Source organism: Vitis riparia, chromosome 13 (assembly GCF_004353265.1).
Source record: "Vitis riparia cultivar Riparia Gloire de Montpellier isolate 1030 chromosome 13, EGFV_Vit.rip_1.0, whole genome shotgun sequence".
Taxonomy (NCBI): Eukaryota; Viridiplantae; Streptophyta; class Magnoliopsida; order Vitales; family Vitaceae; genus Vitis; species Vitis riparia.
In genome coordinates, this window is record NC_048443.1 from 22,300,150 (window position 1) to 22,320,279 (window position 20,130).

General features: G+C 36.0%; 1 protein-coding gene across 3 annotated transcripts in view; it reads right to left on the reverse strand.

The window, feature by feature from the left end:
- The window catches only part of LOC117927831 (SNARE-interacting protein KEULE-like), a 64,595-nt gene that overhangs the window by 20,690 nt on the left and 23,775 nt on the right, over positions 1–20,130 (reverse strand). For all 3 annotated transcript variants that reach the window (XR_004653409.1, XM_034847521.1, XM_034847522.1), the window contains exons 3-13: positions 19,165–19,246; positions 9,029–9,107; positions 7,019–7,069; positions 6,809–6,905; positions 6,597–6,629; positions 5,979–6,104; positions 5,708–5,899; positions 5,535–5,618; positions 5,348–5,446; positions 5,168–5,244; positions 881–977 (exon numbers count right to left, since the gene is read on the reverse strand). Coding sequence is in view for 2 of the 3 variants with exons in the window: in XM_034847521.1 (XP_034703412.1) it covers positions 881–977; positions 5,168–5,244; positions 5,348–5,446; positions 5,535–5,618; positions 5,708–5,899; positions 5,979–6,104; positions 6,597–6,629; positions 6,809–6,905; positions 7,019–7,069; positions 9,029–9,107; positions 19,165–19,246 (1,017 nt within the window). In the remaining variant the exon portion in view is untranslated. The remainder of the gene's footprint in view (positions 1–880; positions 978–5,167; positions 5,245–5,347; positions 5,447–5,534; positions 5,619–5,707; positions 5,900–5,978; positions 6,105–6,596; positions 6,630–6,808; positions 6,906–7,018; positions 7,070–9,028; positions 9,108–19,164; positions 19,247–20,130) is intronic.

Here is a 20,130-nt window from a genome sequence, read left to right on the forward strand (position 1 = left end):
CCGTGGGACATTGTGCTCCCTCAGTTTGGTACCACCATGACTTTCACCTTACTAATCCTGGTTTCTCAGCAATATATAGCAATAATTTTTCCACTTTTTCCCAGAATTGCTATTGAGAATGACCTTACCAGAAAAAAGGGAGAAATATTCCCATGTATTTATTTAATTTTCTAATATAGGAAAAAACTAAATAGACTACATCAATTGAGCAGGGGCAGAACCAAGATGTGGGAGCTATTGAAGAACCGCCCTAGAACTGGGAAGAGGACTAGAAACACCATACACACATGCCCACACACTAACACATGCAGAAAGGGTTATGGAACACAAAATGCTTCTCTAACCAAGAGGATCCAAGAATTTTTAATATAGGAAAAATCTAAATAGATTACATCAATTGAGCAGGGGCAGAACCAAGACGTGGGAGGTACTGAAGAACCACCCTAGAACTGGTAAGAGAACTAAAAACACCGTACACACATGCCCACACTAACACATGCAGAAAGAGTTATGGAACACAAAATGCTTCTCTAACCAAGAGGATCCAAGTTGTTCAAAAAATCCAAGAAGGACCACTTCTAATGGCCTCAATGATCCACACATAAAGTGACCAGAAAAATTCCATCGATATTTCAGGAATTTCTCAAGATTGTTGTAGAAAAAGAAATGATAGTCTGCCACTGTGTCCCCCAACCCTTACCCCAATGTCAGATATTACCAGCAACACTTTGCCAACATTTATGGAATTTTGTCCTCGGTTCTGGTGACATTCTAAAACTAAAACCAAAATGTGGCATGCCAAGTCAAACGATTGAAACTAGAACTGTTTCAACACATTTAATTTGGAAAATACGATGCTAGTAAAAAAAAAGAAACTAACCTCAACATGGAGGGAAAGCTTCTCAATTTGCTCACTATATTGTGGCAAAGCTTGAACCATCTTTTGCAAGTCCCTTGTAGACAATTCACCACCACCTCTACATAACAGATAAATATTTAGGTTAACACATCCTGGATTACTGGTCTGAATACACTGGCATCAAGTAGAAAGATTAACCAGATATCACAAAGATACATGGCTAAAAGGGCCCAAATTCAAAATTGCCAGAAAAAGTATAACATTCAATGAAGTAAGCAATCTTATACAATCCTAGAAGAGATTCTAGACTTCTAAAAAGTAAACAAAAAGAGGACAGGCAAAATTTAAAAACCAATTATGAACAGATGTAGAAATTTTAAGTTATAGGCAAACATGAATTAAATCAACTCATGTAATTGGAAGAGATTTCTATATAAGGATAGTTTAGCCAAGTACAAAGAAGGTAGGTAGCATTAGACATGGTTAGAAACCAAGCAAGATGATAAACTATTGAGTTAATAAACTTACAGAAAAGAAGGAAAGGGGATAAATTGTGAAAGCTTCATATTATTTGTTACTTGAAAAGGCCTACGACAGCATCAACTGGAATTTCCTTATGAAGGTCTTAAAAAAGATGGGATTTGGGACTCGGTGGATGGAGTGGATTTGGTGGTGCATCTCCACTGCCAAATTTTCTATCCATGTTAATGTGGTACCAGCAGGTTTTTTCTCGAGTTCCAAGGGGTTGCGTCAGGGTGATCCCCTTTCTCCCTATCTCTTTGTCCTAGGTATGGAGGTGTTAAGTGCACTTTTAAGAAGGGTTGTTGGGGGGGGGGGGGGGGGGGGTTCGTCTCAGGGTGCAGCCTTAGGGGTAGAGGGAGGCTGGAGATGGAGGTCTCCCATTTACTCTTTGCGGATGACACAATCATATTTTGTGAAGCTAAGAAAGAGTACCTAACCTCTTTAAGCTGGATCTTGGCTTGGTTTGAGGCGGCGTCTGGGCTAAGAATAAACCTAGCCAAAAGCGAACTTATCCCTATTGGGGAGGTTGAAGAAATTGAGGAAATGGCGGTGGAGCTTAGGTGTAAAGTGGGAGCTCTTCCCTCAGTTTATTTGGGGCTGCCCCTTGGAGCCCATCACAAGGCTATATCTATGTGGGATGGGGTGGAAGAAAGAATGAGGAGAAGATTAGCTCTTTGGAAAAGACAATACATTTCTAAGGGCGGGAGAATCACCCTCATCAAGAGCACTTTGGCCAGCATTCCTATTTATCAATTGTCCCTTTTCCGAATGCCCAAGTCAGTAGCGAAAAGGCTTGAAAAATTGCAAAGAGACTTTCTTTGGGGAGGGGGGAGAATGGAAAGGAAAATACACCTAATCAATTGGGAGGTGGTGTGTACTCAAAAGGAGAATGGAGGGCTTGGTTTACGGAAGATTGATCTCCTCAACAAAGCCTTATTGAGTAAGTGGATTTGGAGGTTTGCCTTTGAAGAGGATGTTCTTTGGAAGAAAGTGATTGGGGTGAAATATGGTCAAGAGGGCCTTGGTTGGCGGACAAATGAAGCTCGCGGGGCGTTTGGGGTCGGGGTTTGGAAGGAGATTTTGAAGGAGGCAAATTGGTGTTGGGATAACATAAGTTTTAAGGTGGGCAAGGGGACTAAGGTAAAATTTTGGACTGATCACCGGTGTGGTGATGAGGTGCTGTCCAGAATTTTCCCTCAGTTATTTGCTTTGGCGGTGCATAAAAATGCAACAATCAACGAGGTTTGGGACTCTAGCCTTGGTCAAGGGGGTTGGAACATCAGATTTGCTAGGGACTCAAATGATTGGGAGCTGGATTTAATAGGTGCTTTGTTTAACATGCTGAGGGACGTCAAGATCTCCCAAGAAGAGGATTCGGTGGTTTGGAGAGGCGGAGGTAAAGGTATTTTTGGAGTCAGACATGCTTACAATCTGCTGGCTGCTCCTAATACCCTCGCCTTCCCGGTTAAATGCATTTGGGTGGACAAGGTCCCTACTAAAGCTGCCTTTTTTGCTTGGGAAGCTACTTGGGGGAAGATCCTCACTTTGGATAGGCTCCAAAGACGAGGGTGGCAGCTTCCTAATTGCTGTTTTTTGTGTGGTTGTGAAGAGGAAAATGTAAATCACATTCTTTTACATTGTATAGTGGCTAGGGTTCTTTGGGATATCATCCTTGCTTTGTTTGGGGTTCATTAGGTGTTCCCAGAGACGGTCTTAGAGGTATTACTTAGTTGGAGGGGCTCCTTTGTGGGGAAAAAGAGGAAAAAAATCTGGAATTCCATACCGGTGTGTATTTTTTGGACGGTTTGGAAGGAGAGAAATAGATTAGCCTTTAGGGAGGGCTCGTTAGACATACAAAAACTCAAAAATTATTTTGTTTGTAACTTGTGGAGTTGGGCTAGAGTGTACATGGGAGAGGAGTCCTCTTCGCTTTTAGTCTTTTTGGAGTGGCTAGCGGCCACTTAAGGGCCGGTTTGAGGCTGCTTGTTTCTTTTGTTTTTTGGGGTGTGGCTGCGTTTGTATACTCCCTGTATGCTTTATGGCGGTTTGCCCTTTAATACAATCTATGCTTACTTATCAAAAAAAAAAATTATTTGTTACTGGAATTGATAACTGCAATTATTGGTAGCTCATTTTTTATATTTTGTAATTTAAAAGCACTCAGCCATGCATTAGTCAATGTGATTGAACATAAAGTTGATATATAAATTATATAACACTACCTGTATATTAGAGAAAACTTAGCTTTCTTTTCTTTCAAACAGAATGATTCCATGTAATGCTATTGCACAGCAGATACCAACCATACGAAACAAAACCCCATAGATCTTTTTTTATATATAAGAAAAAGAATAATCTATTAAAAATGCCCCTCAAATAAGAGCAGAACCAAAGTACACAGAAAGCATATAAAAGTTTCCAAAGGGTGAGAAAAAGGAAATTACACGAGTGTGACCCTACCTAATCCACAAAATTATACACGGATGAGCATTCCACCTTGACACAAAATCTAAACCAAGAAAAAAATGTTCAAATAAAGAATCCTTTAACAGATGAATGGATTTCTCCAAATCTTCAAAAGTTCTTCAAGAACAAACATAATAGGGCTAGCCTCCAAGCTTTTCTGTGTTATTTCGCCAGAAAGTCCCCATGCCCTCCTAGCCAGACATCTTTCACCATGTAAGGCAACATCCATAACACATTAAAGAGCAAGAATAATAGGTTCCAAAGACCAAACAAGCTGCACCACAATGTATAAGTATACAATTAGTCGATTCCCCATCACTCTTTTACCTAAACAGTAGTTAGCTACAGCCCTTCTTCTCCTCCTTCATTGATATAATGCCATAATTGTTTTTCCCCAAACCACCTCCCAAACAAAGAAAGCCACCTTTGAAGGAGCCTGAGAACCCTAAACTTCTTTGACAGGCAAAGGATCTCCAAAGAAGTATGGTAGGATTTTACAGAGATGTTCCCTCCCTTATTTAATTTCCAAACCAGCTTGTTCAAACTCTCTTTAAACCACTGTGTCTTGGATCTACATGAGAAAAGCTTCAACCATATCATCCTCCCAATCTTGGAAATTTCTGAAAATCAAGGGCTTCAATGTCCAACACCTCCCACCTCCCAAACTTCTGCTACCCAAGCATCCTTAGAATTGGCAATGGTGTACAAAGCAGGAAACAAGGCGTAAACCACAGATCCTGTTAAAACCTAATCCTCCTACCATCCCCCTAAACTGAGACATCTCTTCTTTTATATTTTTTTGTCAACTATAAAAAGGAATCTCTAGCCATGTTACTGCAAAGATTAGTTTGTTTCCAGTCAAGAAATTAATTTGTTTCTGAACAAAAAATATTATTGCAAAGATTATGACACGTAGTTCCATAATCTCCATTTTAGCATTACAACACCCCACTGGACTGAACCTATCAGGAAAGAAAAAACTTTTTAGTTACTCTTTCTCAAATTCCCAAAAGCTATTATCCACTTAGGGCAGAAACTCAATCAAAGTAAAATAGTTGCTGCAGAGATTTTTTAGCTATAAGTTTTCATAAACATTGTCCTGTGTCTTGTCATATTTTCAATGGCTTAGGCATCAAGGAATTGACTAGAATGATATTCCAAAAGAGTAATGCAAATAAGGAAGGCCCGGAGCATTTCTTTAAAATTGGTGGACAATCAAAATGAACTAAATAACTTCAATGAGATATACAGCATTTCAAATGCCATCAAATCACTTGAATTGGATAATAACAGATCCTCAAAGAGCAAAGTTACACTGACCTTGAACCATGTTGGATTTGTGCAGCTTTATTTTTTGATATGAAGTTGGTCATCTTCTCATGCAACCTCTCACTAGCCTGACAAGGTGGTCAATGGCCAAAGAAAATTTACATGATTTATGTACAAATTGAACATGCATGTGCATTTACATGTATGGATGTCTAAAAACATAAGGCATACATCTGCTATATGTGCATGGCGGAGCTCAAGCCAGACAGGATCATGATCCTCCAAAAGGACTTCTTTTTTCTCTGGTGGACCACCTGTTTTACTTGGAACCTAAAAAAGAATAATTCCTCAACACACACAGCTAAAGGAAAAACAATATCAAATCCAAAAGCATAAATAAAATTTGGAAAAGACTTACTTCATGGACATATTTATTTCCTTCCATATTTAGTAAATCATGGCACATGGCATCATAGGTCCATTCATGTATGATAGGTGCAATCTAAAAATGTAAGTTGGTCATTGTCAGCCCATATAAAATAGACAATCCGTGAACCAAATCATAATCAGTGAATGTGAGAGAGGGAAAACCTGATCTACAGATCTGTCCAAAATGAGCAACTCGCATGTTTCGGTAGTAGGCAAGTTAGGAAAGGTTTCTTTATATTTTAAAAGACAGTTCCATACTGCAGCAGCAAGCTTTGTAGGAATTAGATCACGAAATGTTGTTGCTGTGGTTGGATCAAGGAACTTGGCGGCACGGTAGCGCACAAAAGGAAGCTCCTGAAATTCGAACACACATATGCTTCAGAAATATCTTAATACAATGTGAATCAACAATTAGAAATCTTGAAATACATACCCGCAATGAGGCAAAAACTGTAGCAATACGGGTGGCCATCACATTCAAACATGCATCACCTCTGCGAGAATTCTCCTCATCCCCAAAAAGTTCCTCTAAAGCCCTCTCATCATCAGTGACAAAACCCTTATGGAAAAGAAATTTAAAGATAAGATAAACTAAAGGAATTTTAGATATTTCCAGTTTACCACATGACTAATGTTCAATAGCCTTTTAAACCAAATACCGTTCTCATGTTAGAAAACAAACAGGAAATAAGCTCTTAAAAAGATTCATAATTGCCATGACTTTGCATCCAGTTGCAGAAGATGGAAAAGATTCCAATTATGAAACTGTGGAAGTTGATGAATGTTATTATTGATCATGTTGTGTGTGTCAAAGAACTCACTCCAAATTTCACTACTAGAACAAAAATCATTTTTAGCCATTAGCAACAAAGATATAGTGTTAAAGAAAATCCAATGTTTAAAGACCATCGTCATTTCTGTTTCCTTTTTCCTTTTTTTTAATGGAAACAAGAAAAAAAGACAAAAAATATGAAACCATAACCGGACTTATAGAGCACATTCCAAAAGAGTTGTGCATAGAATTCAACAAGTTCATGGAAGTAGCATGTACCTGGCTATCTATAGCGAAATACTCTAAATTCATCTGCAAGTTATCCAAATGAGAAAGTTATCAGTCTGTACTCATAAGTTTTCAACCAGCAAAAGAAGTAAGCTAATTTTAACCATATGCAATTTTTATCCTGGTAAAAATGACCATATGTAAACTACTCAACACAATTATCAATCCCAAAACAAGCCATAAGAAAACAAAAGAATTATAACCTCTCTAAGTGCACCTATGCGAGGTAACACAAGTGCATCCCTCTTGATGAGATTAACCAATTCTCTCGAAATTGGTGAACTGAAGAAAACAAAGGCTCTGAAATGAAAAATACAAAAAAAAAAAAAAACATAAGAAAATTAGTTGAAACTTCTAGGAGATGAAATCATAGGAATACCAAATTGGGGAAAAAATATGGATACTTAACATACTTCTTGTATAAGGGCGTCCTTCCAGACATGTCAGACAAGAACATGATAACACTGCAAATGAATGAAAAAGAGAAAAAGGAAAAAGAAAACAGCAGAGAGAAAGAGATACAGCATTAGTCAGAAAAAAAGGTCCTCATCACCGTGCACAAGCTCAAAAGAATACAAAACATATTTAACTTTCATAATAGCAATTCTATAAAATTATACTATATTACAATTACAAAGTTGGTGAAGAAGCATTTGAAAAATGAAACAAAAATGAACAATTCAGTGAAAAACAAAAATCAAATTCATGCAAAATCATAAACATCGTGTAAAGACATCAAAAAGTCAATCATCTTCATAGGCTGCAAATTGAAAACCTACTGGAAGATTTAGTGGAATTACATTAAAGTATGAGATTTGAGGGTCATGCAGAAAAGGGAAGTGAATATAATATTCTTTATAAGAAATTAATAATACCACATGAGTTCAGAATATAGGATCTTGTATATTGCACCAATTATAAAATTTGCACCATTTTATTTCTAAATTATAAGGTTTGATTTTCATATCAGTTAAATTCACTATTGGCAGGAAACAAAATGATTACAAGTATGGTCCATGGTTTGTAAACAAGACAGTCAACAAAAGAAAAATTGATTCATGGCTTACCAACAAAGAATTCCATGCAATTGAAGGAACAGAAGTAACCAAGACCTGGATATGAAATTTCAGTATCTACTAGACTTCATCTTTTATTTCTCATTGACCTAGGTGATTATATTGCACACAGTATGATATGAATACACCTCCTGTATCGAATATAATCAACCTTGAAATTAGGCATAAGGCCTTAGTGGTAAAGAGACTGGAGAATTCCTCTGGAACCTGACACTTGATCATCTAGCAAATATATACAACATCCAAACGTTCAGCAAGGTAAAAATCTCAACACTGTCCATGGAATTTAATTATGTTAAAAGAGTTCTCTTTGTACAACATCAGCTATGATGTGGGTCAATGAACATATGTCAAATTCTGGTATGGCCCATGGTGGGGGGATGATCCTCCATTTTTCCACATGTGTTTCTCTTTGTAGAAAATTCCTGTGTTGCAAACATGATAATGTCATATTATATGGGGAAACATTTTGGTTTCAGAAGGGACCTTCATGCTAAGAGGAAGACACATTAATTGACATTCTCCATTACTGAGCTACCTCTCCCATCCTTCTGTTATTCCAGAATCTGTAAGGTCCGACTGAAAGGCTAGTATTCAAAGAAAAATATATTTGAATTAAGAATGCTTGTTTTTACAGCCCTCACTCATTTCATTTTCCCCTTCAAATGTGTGTTACTTACAGAGGAAAACAATTGATCTGCACATCCATGCATAAGCATCAAGTGCAAGAGCTAACAGATGTTGGATTCCCTTTTCCTTTAACACGCCTTTGCTTATTCACTGTGGTCATATTTCCTCAGTACAATTCTGATAAAAAAGACTACTTCTTCAATATATTAGGGATTAGTTAAGTTGTCCATTTTATGGTGACAACATTCCTAAATAAATTAGCAATAGGCTTGGTAAAAGTTGTCAAGGCTCAAATAGTAGGAAAATATCTCATTCAAAAATTCGGGGAACTTCAGGAATCCACCTATTCTAGTATTTGTGACTTCTGTGAAGCAACTAGTCAAGGAACAAGTTGTAACTTATGTGCAAACATAATTCGCACTCTCTCAACTTGCTTCCAAATTTTATCACCAGAAACTATAAGTGATCTCAGGAGCTCCAGTTCTCTATGAGGTAAAGATCAAACAGAAGAACAAGGGGAAACTTTCAGAAGTTCAAATTTATGACAGAACCACAATCTGCTATAATGTAAAATAACTCAGAAAAGAATGAACTTTAGAAAAAATAAGACTCTTCACCAACAAAAAACACAGAGAGAGAAAGAGAGAGAGAGTTTTACTGAATTTGTATTAGAACTAAGAAAGTCGCTATTAACAGTGACAAAGAACACTATATTACTTCTCTTTGGTTGGCTGTATGAAGTATATTGCGTCCATTGAGGGCAATGGCTGCCTTCGCTTGTATATATCTTCCACCACTGCACAGAGAAATAGAAATTTGATACATTTGAAGATGAGAAAAGAAAAGCGAAAAAAGGTCTATATATATTAAAAAAAAAAACACACACACACACACTATTTAGAATTAAATATAATTTGATTATAATGATGTGCAAGGAATCCACATCTCAACACTCTCTCAATAAGCTTAGGCCACTAGAACTTCATCTTACAGCTTGCTACTATTGTGCTAATTTTTTAAGGAGTTATGTGAGACAGTGAGAGTCATGATATTTAAGGAGAAATGGTTAGGATTGTGAGACATTAGGAATAATCCATTGTTAAAATACTTGGGTTGCTGTTGCTCTTCCAATAATACCTTTTGATAATGAGCAGTTATTAGTTCTTTAGGAAACTATTTGAAACTCAGTTATTCACAGGTTTTTTAAAACTATATTGCTCTTCCAATATATGCCTTGTCAAGAGTTTCAAGTCCTTTAATGTTCCTTCCGACCAAGTTTTTATGGAGCTCAAAAGTCCCTTCAAAGGTTAAGGCTCTCGCTTGGTTAGTAGCTCATGGGAAGGTAAACACTAATGACAAGTTGCAATTGAGAAGACCCTACAAAGCCCTTTGTCCTCAATGGTGCATTCTTTGCAAAGGAAATGGAGAGTCGGTTGATCACCTTTTCCTTCATTGTCCCGTTACCATTGGACTTTGGCACAGGTTGTTCAATCTAGTAGGTATGATTTGGGTCCCTCCAAGGAGCCTTGAAGACATGTTGGTTATTTCTTTTAAAGGCTTGGGGAAATCATTAAGAGGCAAGACGCTTTGGCAAATTGCTTGCCTTACTTTGATTTGGATGGTGTGGCAAGAAAGAAACAACAGGATTTTTGAGGATAAAGGGAGAACGGAAGAGACGGTTTGGGATTTGATCCGGTTTTATTCTTCTCTTTGGGCTTCTTGTACTGAAGCTTTTAGAGGAGTTCCTCTAAGCATTCTACAACTCAATTGGATTGGGGTTTGCGTTTCAAGAGTTTGAAGATTGTTGGGGTTTCTTTTGTTTTAGAGTTCTATTGTTGGGTGTTTCTTTGGTATTTGTGTAGGAAGGACCTCTCATCCTTCCCTTGGTTTTTTTCTTTCTTTTGTCTCTTTTTCTCTCATGTATTTGTTCTTTTATTAATATAATCTTCTTTGTTTCTGATCAAAAAAAAAAAAATATAATAATTCCTAGCTTCAAAGACATCGCAATATACCAAGCTTCAAATATACACAGTAGACAACAAATCCGGTTGTTCTCCTTCCCCACACCAAAACACTCCCCCAACCCACACAAAAAAAAAAAAAAAAACTCTCTTTCTCAAACCTGTAATGTCCTGAGACATTCTTAATATTGAAAAATCTCTCTTTTCATACTGAAATCTACACATTGAAGAAGCTTTATCCAACTCTTTATGTTAACCCCCCCTCCCCCACACCATAAAAAAAACAAAGGACTTTCTTTCTCAGACTTCAATTCCCCTAAGGCACTCTTCATATTAAAAAAATATCTTTTCTATACTGAAATTACTTTCAAGAAAGCTTTGTTTTTTTTTTTTTTTGATAGGTAAAAGCAATTGTATTAAAAAGTAAAAAGTATACACACGTATACAAGTCAACCAATAAGCAAAACGGCGTGAGTGCGCATAAACTAGCAACCACACCCTATAAAGAACCTAACCAATCCACAAAATCTAGCATCAATAGAGAACCATCCCTTATGTACAATCTAACCCAATCCCAAAATAGACACAAGAAGGAGCACTTATTAGTTTGGTCTAAACTTTCACAATTTTCAAAGGTTCTCCTATTTCTTTCCCTCTAAATGGTCAAAAAAGGGCATAAAAGGGCATAAAAGGGCAACTTTCCAAGCCTTTTTTCTTTTTCTACCAACAAAAGAGTCTCCCCAACTCAAAAGCACTCTCACTGAAGAGTGCATCACCCACTATACATCAAATAAGCAAAAATCAGTTGCCACAAAATACAAGCTTTCAGACAATAAAGTAGAATATGATCACTCATTTTTTCTTCTTCTTTACACATGTAGAATCTATTAGGCATCTTCCAACCCCTCTTTTTGAGTTGATCTTGAGTCAAAATCTTTACCCAAGTTGCCTCCCTAGAAAAGAAGCTAACTCTAATAGGAGCCCAAGAATTTCAAACTGTACCATGAGGGAAAGGTTCTGCTCCCCTACTAGCCAAGGAGGAGTAGGACTTAACTGAAAAAACACCATTTTTTGTATCCACCCACACCAATATGTCCACAAAATCCAAAGAGAGAGATTGATCATGCAACATTCCAAAGAAGTTATCTACTTCCTCCAACTCCCAATCATTCAACTGTCCAAAAAACCTAGGATTCCAACTACAACCATCTCAAACATCAACCACCCAAGCATTTTTAGAGGAAGCTATAAAAAAAAAAGATCCAAGAAAGCATCCCTCAAAGATGAATTCCGACACCATCTATCCTTCTATAACTTCACCCTATTCCCAAAACCAACCTTGAAACGTGTTTTAACTTTGAAAGCCTCCCAACCATTTCCAATTGCCTTCCATACCCCCACTCCATACCTCTTTCTCACCCTTTTCGTGCACCAACCCCCATCTTCTTACCCATACTTGCCAACAATTACCCATTTCCAAAGAGGATCTATTTCAGTCGCAAATCCCCAAGACCACTTTCCCAAAAGGGCCTTATGGAAGGTCAAAAGGTTTCTAAAACTCAATCCCCCTTTCACTTTTTCCAAGCAAACAACCGACTAACTCAATAGATTGGGCTTATTAACCAAAACTCCCCCACCCTAAAGGAAATCCCTTTGTATCTTTTCCAGTCTAACCACTACCCTCTTAGGGATGACAAAAAGAGACATAGTAAATCGGTAAGCTAGATAAGGTGCTCTTAATCAGAGTATGTCTTCCACCTTTTGAGAGACACTATCGCTTCCACAAAGCAAGCCTTTTCTGAAACCTCTCCTCCACTCCTTCCCAAACCTTGGAAGACTTGTAAGGAAGCTTTATTACAAGACTAATTCTTTATGATACTTAAATACAGGATTTAATATTTATCAATATAAACTTTTTTTCATTAGTCACTTTTTTTTTTTTTTTAATCCTTGAGACTCAAGTTTTCCCCTCCCACATCACCAACCAAAACCATGCTACTTAAGCCAAGCCTCAAGTGCCTCATTTGTCAATATAACTTTAGAAATTGATGTGTTATTTCTCATAATATTATTAATGAGATTGTGTTATACAATCACTCTTGTTTACATGTCTTGTCCATCTTCTATCTTTGATACCATTACATTGTAAATTGATGTTTTATTTCTCATAATATTATTAATGAAATTGTGCTATACAATCACTCTTGTTTACATATTTTTTCCATCTTCTATATTCAATACCATTGCACCTGTTAATATAACTATGGAAATTGATGTGTTATTTCTCATTATATTATTAATGAAATTGTGTTATATAGCCAATCTTGTCTACATATTTTGTTTAACTTCCACATTTGATACTATTTCATCTTAACCCATCATATTACCAATGAAATTGTATTATACAATTACTCTTGCTTACTTATTTTAGTTATCTTTTGAAATTGATATTGATGAACAATAAGTTTTGTCTTTGTTGTAAGGTTATTTCCCTAAACCAATAGCTATTTCATTGAATTGCATGATTAGAATGTGACATAAGTTTGTGACCACTAAAGGAAATCTTTAGAATTAAAAAAGTTGATGCAAAGATAACCGAACATATATAGGTGAATTTGTTGTCTCCTTCAAGGCAACTTCCATCAGAGAAAAAAAAAGCCCATCAATAAGTTATTTTCCATTTTTTATTTCCATCCTCAATTTAATGCTTTTTTGGTCTCTCTAAAATAATCCTTTCCTTGTTTTTAATTTTTTTTTTTTCTTTCTTTCTTTTTGGATCAAAAACAAAAGATGCATTAATTATGTATAAAAAGTTCATGAGAAGGATGAAGAATCTTCTCCACAATTATACAAACTTGATCTAAACACTAAAAACCTTCGCTATACAAGGAGATATGTACAAAAAAGATATATCACAAAAGAATGTACAAGGAATTCATGTCGTGAAAAAATGGCTAGGCTCCTCTCATTGTTGACCCTACCCTAGTGGTGTACAAGGAATTTTTTCTTCTTCTTAATATGTTTAGGACGTGCCTAATACATTTGATGATAATATGGATTAATTCGACAATTCAATTATATCAATGTTTCTTTCATTCTTAGGATTTGTAAAAAGGAAATCAATAAATATAATTCAGGCACAAATTGCCCAAGGCTTCCATCTTTCCACTGTGAATCTTTATTGTTTGAAGGGAAAAATAAAAGACTTAGGGTTTTCATCTAGGTTAAGTAAGTTTCTTTTGTATTCTATGACAAAATATCATACTATATTAAAATGTAAACATTAATATATCCTTTTTGGAAAAAGATAGTTAAATATTAGTAACATCCCATGCATTCCACAGATTCACTTGTAGTTTAACCTATGAAAGGTATGCTTTTTTTATTATCTTGTAACCCATTCCTATCCAATTGTCATCTAAGTCATTTTTTTTTATTTGATCAAAAACAAACAATTGTATTAAAAGAGAAAAACATGAGAAGGATGAGAAGTCCTCCCCATGATTTACAAACCTGACCAAAAATCAAGTAAACCTCCACTAAACAAGGAGGACTATACAAAAAGGACAAAAGGCCTATACATGAATCTTCCTATTTGCAATTGTCATCTAAGTCATGAATCTTCCTATTTGCTAATTTCATGCTAAACTTCTCACAAACAAATAATTGCAAGGAAGATAATGGCACGGAACCAATGTGATAGTTAGGAGTAACTAAGATTGTCACTTTACCCAGCTGGACCACTCACTACCTGCTCTAGACCATAGGAAGGTGCCTCTTCCAGGAGAATTTGTGAGGATAGACAACATCTGGATATGATCTTAGTGGCTAATGAAGTGTTTAATGAGAAGAGACGCTCAAGAAAAGAAGGGCTTGTCATGTTTGTTGCTCAGACTTACAGGACTGACTGGGTCAAACTTCGAAGGGTGGACAAGATGTTGATCGATCCTTTAAGTGTCTAGGGAGACTTCCTCTAGGTAGGACTCTTTGGCACATCTCACTTTGATTTGAACTATTTGGCGGGAAAGGAATGCCAAGATTTCTTAGGATGGGTGGAGATCATTGGATGAAATTTGGGATGTTTTACCTCTTTTTTTTCTTTCCTTTGGACTTTTGCTAGTGAAACTTTTGCAAACACTGCCCTAGAAACCTTGTTTTTCTAGATTGGAACCTAGTGTGCAGAACCACAAGATTGACTAATGACACTTCTTGAACAATTACCACCTTTCATGAGTTTTGTTAAACTAAATATTGATAGGTGTTCTTGGGGTAACCCTATGTAACTAAAAATTGGATGATAACTTAGGACTACTTTGATATTATGATAACAACATATTCTAAATAAGCAGACCTGGGGGTTCAATAAAAGCTTTAGGCCCCTCCAATCTCCTAGTACAAGAAGATTTGCTATTGTTGTATCATGGGTGAATAGGAAAGGATAAGGGTTGTGGAAGTTTGATTGGTGGTTGTGCCAAAATATTGATATTTCTTGTTAGGATGTTCCTTATGTTGTTAGATTCCTCACTTAGACAATCATGCAGCAATTGCATTAGCAAAGTGTGGAGTAAGACATTGGGTTTCTTTCATTGGACATTTTTTAACTCCATGAATTATAGTGAGTGGTGTCCTAAATAGTTTGAACTATACAAATAGATTTTCCCTTTTGGACTAGCATCACCTATTTTCCATTTCTATGAGACTTTGTCAGTAAGTGTTTGTACTTGTCAAAAGGATTTCTCATCCTTATTTGTATTTAGCATTTCAATACAATGAAATGGTTGTTTTTATCCAAAAACCAAGAACAAAAAAAGATTGTTTTTTAGATTCATTTCAAAAACCTTCTGATGATGTAGAGTGAACTTTTATGTTGCATGATCTAGAACAAAAGGATCTCAGGAGAAGATGGATGTCTTGCATCTATGGGTACGTAACCTCAGTTTTGTTGTGCTAATGAACAGAGTGCACCAAAGGATCATTTAAGGCCTTTAGGGACCTAAAATTAGGTGATCCACTTTCTCCTTTTCTTTTTAGGATTGCAGTTAATATTCTGAGTATAATAACAGAGAGAAGAGGAGCTCAATATCCTGAAAGTACTGGCAGTTTGGGTGTATGTAGGATATCTCTGAAGAATAGAGCCCTCTTAAGGAAGCAACTATGGAGGTTTTCTATGGAGAGCAATGCTGATCATTTTGAATTTCTACAGTCACATCTAAGTGAATCAGGATGCAAATGTATTTTTGGGTAATTGCACCATTGTCCTTGCCATTGGAAGGCTATTCTTTTAATGTTTCTTTAATGTCTCTTGTTTTGCATGTTGTTTTGTGAGCAATGGAACAAAAGTCTGTTTTTAAGAAGATACATGGCATCATGATCCACTCTTTCATCTTCGATACCCAAATCTCTTTGAGGCAGTGAGGACAAGAGATTCCCCTGTTTTTGCAATTTTATTTTTCCTCTTCCTCGTACCCTTACTAGAAATTTCATTTATCACCACAACATTTTTTTTTATAGGAAACAACAATGAATTATATTGAATTAGAAAATAGGAAATACAAAAGAAGGATGAGGAATCCTCCCACAAATGAAAGCTAAACAAATTGAATACCAAAAGCAAAAAGCTATGTAGTAATTACAAAAAGCAACCTCTCCTTACTAACCCACACCCTTGGAGCTACACACCACTAGCCAATCTAGTTGAACCAAATTAAGAGGAATGCCCTTAAAAGTTGTGGTGCAAGAAGCCCAAAAAGAAGCAAGGAAGTGAATAGTGTCCCATAGAGCCTCTGAATTCCTTGCCTTGTCCTCGAATATCCTAGCATTTCTTTCTCGTCACACAACCCAAATTAAAGCAATACAGGCAGATTGCCACAATACTATTCCTCTCTTAGATCTTCCCAATCCCTTAAAATTAATGGTCATCATGTCAAAAATACTCCTTGGGGGGGACCCAATCCATCTTGGCTATACGAAATAACCTGTGCCACAACCCCATCGTCAAAGGACAATCTAAGAAGAGATTATTTGCTAATTCTCCATGCTCCATACACAACTTACAGATATCAGGACTGAGAGCTTTGTAGGGTCTTCTCAACTGTAGCAAGTCATTAGTATTTACCTTCTTGTGTGCCAATAACCAGACAAAGGACTTGACCTTAAAAGGGACTTGAGACTTCCAAACAAAATTTGCAGGGAAAGTTGGAGATGAATCAAAAATGTAGGATAAGACTAGAAAGAAAGATTTGACTGTAAATTATCACCACAACATTTTCAAACAAGAAATTTGGAAATCTAAAGTCCTTCCTAAAAAGTAAAGCATTTGTATGGCTTGTGGTGAAAAAAGTGTTGATTCCAGTGATATGATTCAATGAAAAGGATTTACAAAGCCCTCAATTAGAATGATGTGTTGTGTATGAGGACAGGAGAAACTATGGCTCACTCTTTCTGCATTGTCCACTAGCCTCATTTTGGGTCATAGATTGTTTGGACCCGTTATCTCACAAAGGTTAATTGGATTCCTCCCAAAAGTGTGGAGAAGATGTTTGATATTACATGAAGTTTTCTACAAAACATTTCTAGCCTTATTTTGATTTGGGACATCTCATGAGAATGGAATGCAAGGATTTTTTATAATAAGTGAAGAACAAAGAGGAAGTCTAGGATTTGTTTTATTTATCCTCTTCTCTACAAGCTTCAGGTAGTGAGGCCCATGTTAGGACTCTTTTAAGCCTTCTTTTGCTAGATTAAAACCTAGTGGCCAAGTTTAAGAGAATGGATAAGGAAATATTTCCTACTCTATTACCACCTCATGAGGGTTGTATCAAGCTAAATTTGACAAATGCTCTTTGGGGAACCTAGGGCAATTAAGGACTGGTGGATGCTCAGGGATCATCTTGGTGCAGTGCTAAAAGCCTTTTCAAAACCTACAAACAAGGGTCATGCTATTGAAACTAGGATTCTAGCTCTTATAGAGGCCTCTTGAGTCCTAACCTTGCACTGGAGAGAGATTCTTCGTCATTTCATTGGTATCCAAGAAGGAAAGAGGCTTGAAGAGTGGCTTCACCAAACTTTTTATACCTAAATAGAATTGGGATGTTCCTTTTCCTAGACTCCTTGCTTAGCTCATCAAGCAGTAGACTTATAACCAAATAAGGAGCAAAGCTTTTAGTATCTTTTGTAGAATTTTGTTTTTTTTTTTTTTTCAATTTCTTTAAGCTATTCTCAACTGTTCTTTTAGAAATCTCCCTCATAGTTGTGCACCTTATTTTGGTTTTCTTGTTTAGAGGTTTTCTTCATTTTTATATCATGGAAAGATGCCTCATCCTTCTTTGAAATGAAATGGTTGTTTGTGATTTTAAAAATAAAAAATAAAATAAAATAAAATAAAAATTAAAAAAAAAAACCGTATTGCATAAATGTGTTATTTTGATAGGATGAAAAAGTTATATGAAAGATAAATTTAAACCATCTATTTTGTCAAGCTTCTAAATTATTTCTTTCAAGCTTATTATTTATGTTTACTAATTTTCTTTTTAGTCTTGTCCAAGTCATCAAATCCAATCCTTTTCTTTCCAACTAATTTTGTTTGGAAATTAAAAGCCCCTTCAAAGGTCACGGCCTTTGTTTAGTTAGTGGTGCACAAGAAGGTAAATACCAATGACTTAGTACAAGTGAAAAGACCCTACAAATCCCTTAATCCACATTGGTACATTTTATGCAAAGAAAGTGGGCAATCAATCAACCATCTTTTTCTACATTGTCTATTAGCTTAGGGGGCTTTGGCATAAGCTCTTCAGTTTAGCCAATATGGTTTGGGTGTTGCTTAGGAGTATCGGAGATATGATGATCATCTCTTTAGAGGATCGGGGAATTCATTGAGAGGCAAGACTCTTTGGCAAATCGCTTGCCTCACTATTCTTCGGATTGTCTGGTAAGAGAGAAATACTAGGATTTTTAAGGAAAGATGGAGATCAGAAAAGACATTGTGGGATCTACTTCATTTCTACTCTTCCCTCTAGGTCTCTTGTTCCGTCACTTTAAAAGGAGTTCCATTTAATGTTATTCAACTAAGTTGGCTTTCGATTTGTAATTCATAGAGGGTGGATAACATTGAGAGGAGTTTTTAGTTTCTATGTTATTTTGTGTATGCCTATGTTTTAGTTTCTCCTTGTATAGTGGAGTATATTCGTACTTCAATCAGGTTTTGTATTTTGTGAGAAGGACCCCTCATCCTTCTCTCTTTCTTCTATCAATACTATTTATCCTTGTTTCTACATTATTTATGTTTACTTAAAATTTGGCACAACCTAGAATTTTTTTAATTCCTGTTTCTTTATAGTCATTTCATGTCCTACTTTCCATTTGAGTGGGTAAATTTAGATATACCCCAAGCACCTTGCTATTGGAATACCTTAGTCTCTTTAGCTCATAATCTTTTATAAGTATCAATTACTTGACTTTCAGTAAGTACAATGACCATGACCAGAAAACCAAGACCATAAGTTCAAAGCAACAAATGGCTTCCATTATGAAGCAGATGATCCCGATTCCAGGATTTTTTTTAATAAATAAATAAATAAATCACTTCAGAGATGTCTTAATGAATCCAAAAGTATTGACGATGTGTTGCTCATTGACAGAAATTAGTGAAAACAATATGATGCAACAGTTTATGCTAAAGATAGCTAGAATCATTATTTAAAAGAACAAAAAAAAAAAGCACATTTGAAAACAGGTGGCCATGAGAATATTGATCTATTGATGCACTGTTTGTTATATTGTACTGTTTCATCACAATGAACAAAGTGGAATTGTTCGGGCAAGAACACCAAACCCGCATTTATGGAGAAAAAGTGGAAATTTAAGCTTTTAGAGAATGGCCTTTGGTTTTCTTACATGAGACTCCTTCCTCTGTGATATCTGCCATCTTGCATGAGTAAGACATTACTTTAATCGTACGTTTGTCCATGATGAGAACCTACAGGTAAGAATGACGACAAGTGACTGAATAGAAAAAAATTAAATTTCAGAAAATAAATCAGCAATATAGAATCCTACTCAAGGAGATTTTAAGAGACAACACATGAGAATGTTAGAAGTCGAAGATTGTAACTGAAGTATATGCTTCAAACAGATTATGAGATTTCTATGTCCATATGGCTGACTAGGGTTGTGCATATCTACAAACATCTGTATTCGAATATATATATATATATATATCCACATTAAGTGCATATTTTTCTATGGAAAAGCCCACCAAATTCTTCAGGTCTTCTCCCTCCAATTTTTTGCTCTTCGGATCTGAACTCCAAACCATACACATCCTTCCAAAATAAAAGAAGATTGACTATTTGGGGTTCTGTTTGAAAAATGTAGTGTGAAAAATACTGAACACAACCCAAGGCTCCAACTTCATAGGCATATTCATCAAGCCTTTTTCTTTCTTGTTATGTCCCAAGATTTGTGAGGAAAAATTAAATAAAAAAATAAAAATAAACAACAGAAAATCAGTACACACTGTGGATAGGTTTATGTCAAAATGAATCATTAGCCAAGATTTGAGGGCAAATGATTCTGCTTGGGAACCCAGTCCTGAAAAAGAAAAGAAGAGGAACTTGTGTGAAATCCATAAAATATTATTGTTCTTACTCATCCATGCATAATGAGCAAATTTATGGTTTATAAGATCTATGGAAAAGGTTAGTCTTAGGAAAACAAGGATGTTGTAATAAAATACAAATAAAATGTACATAATCAAATTGTTAAACAACCAATTTTCTTAAAGTTTAAGTTTGCAGGATTTAGATTCACAATATATATCATGCACTCCAACACCCTTCCTTACATGCAACTTCATACTTG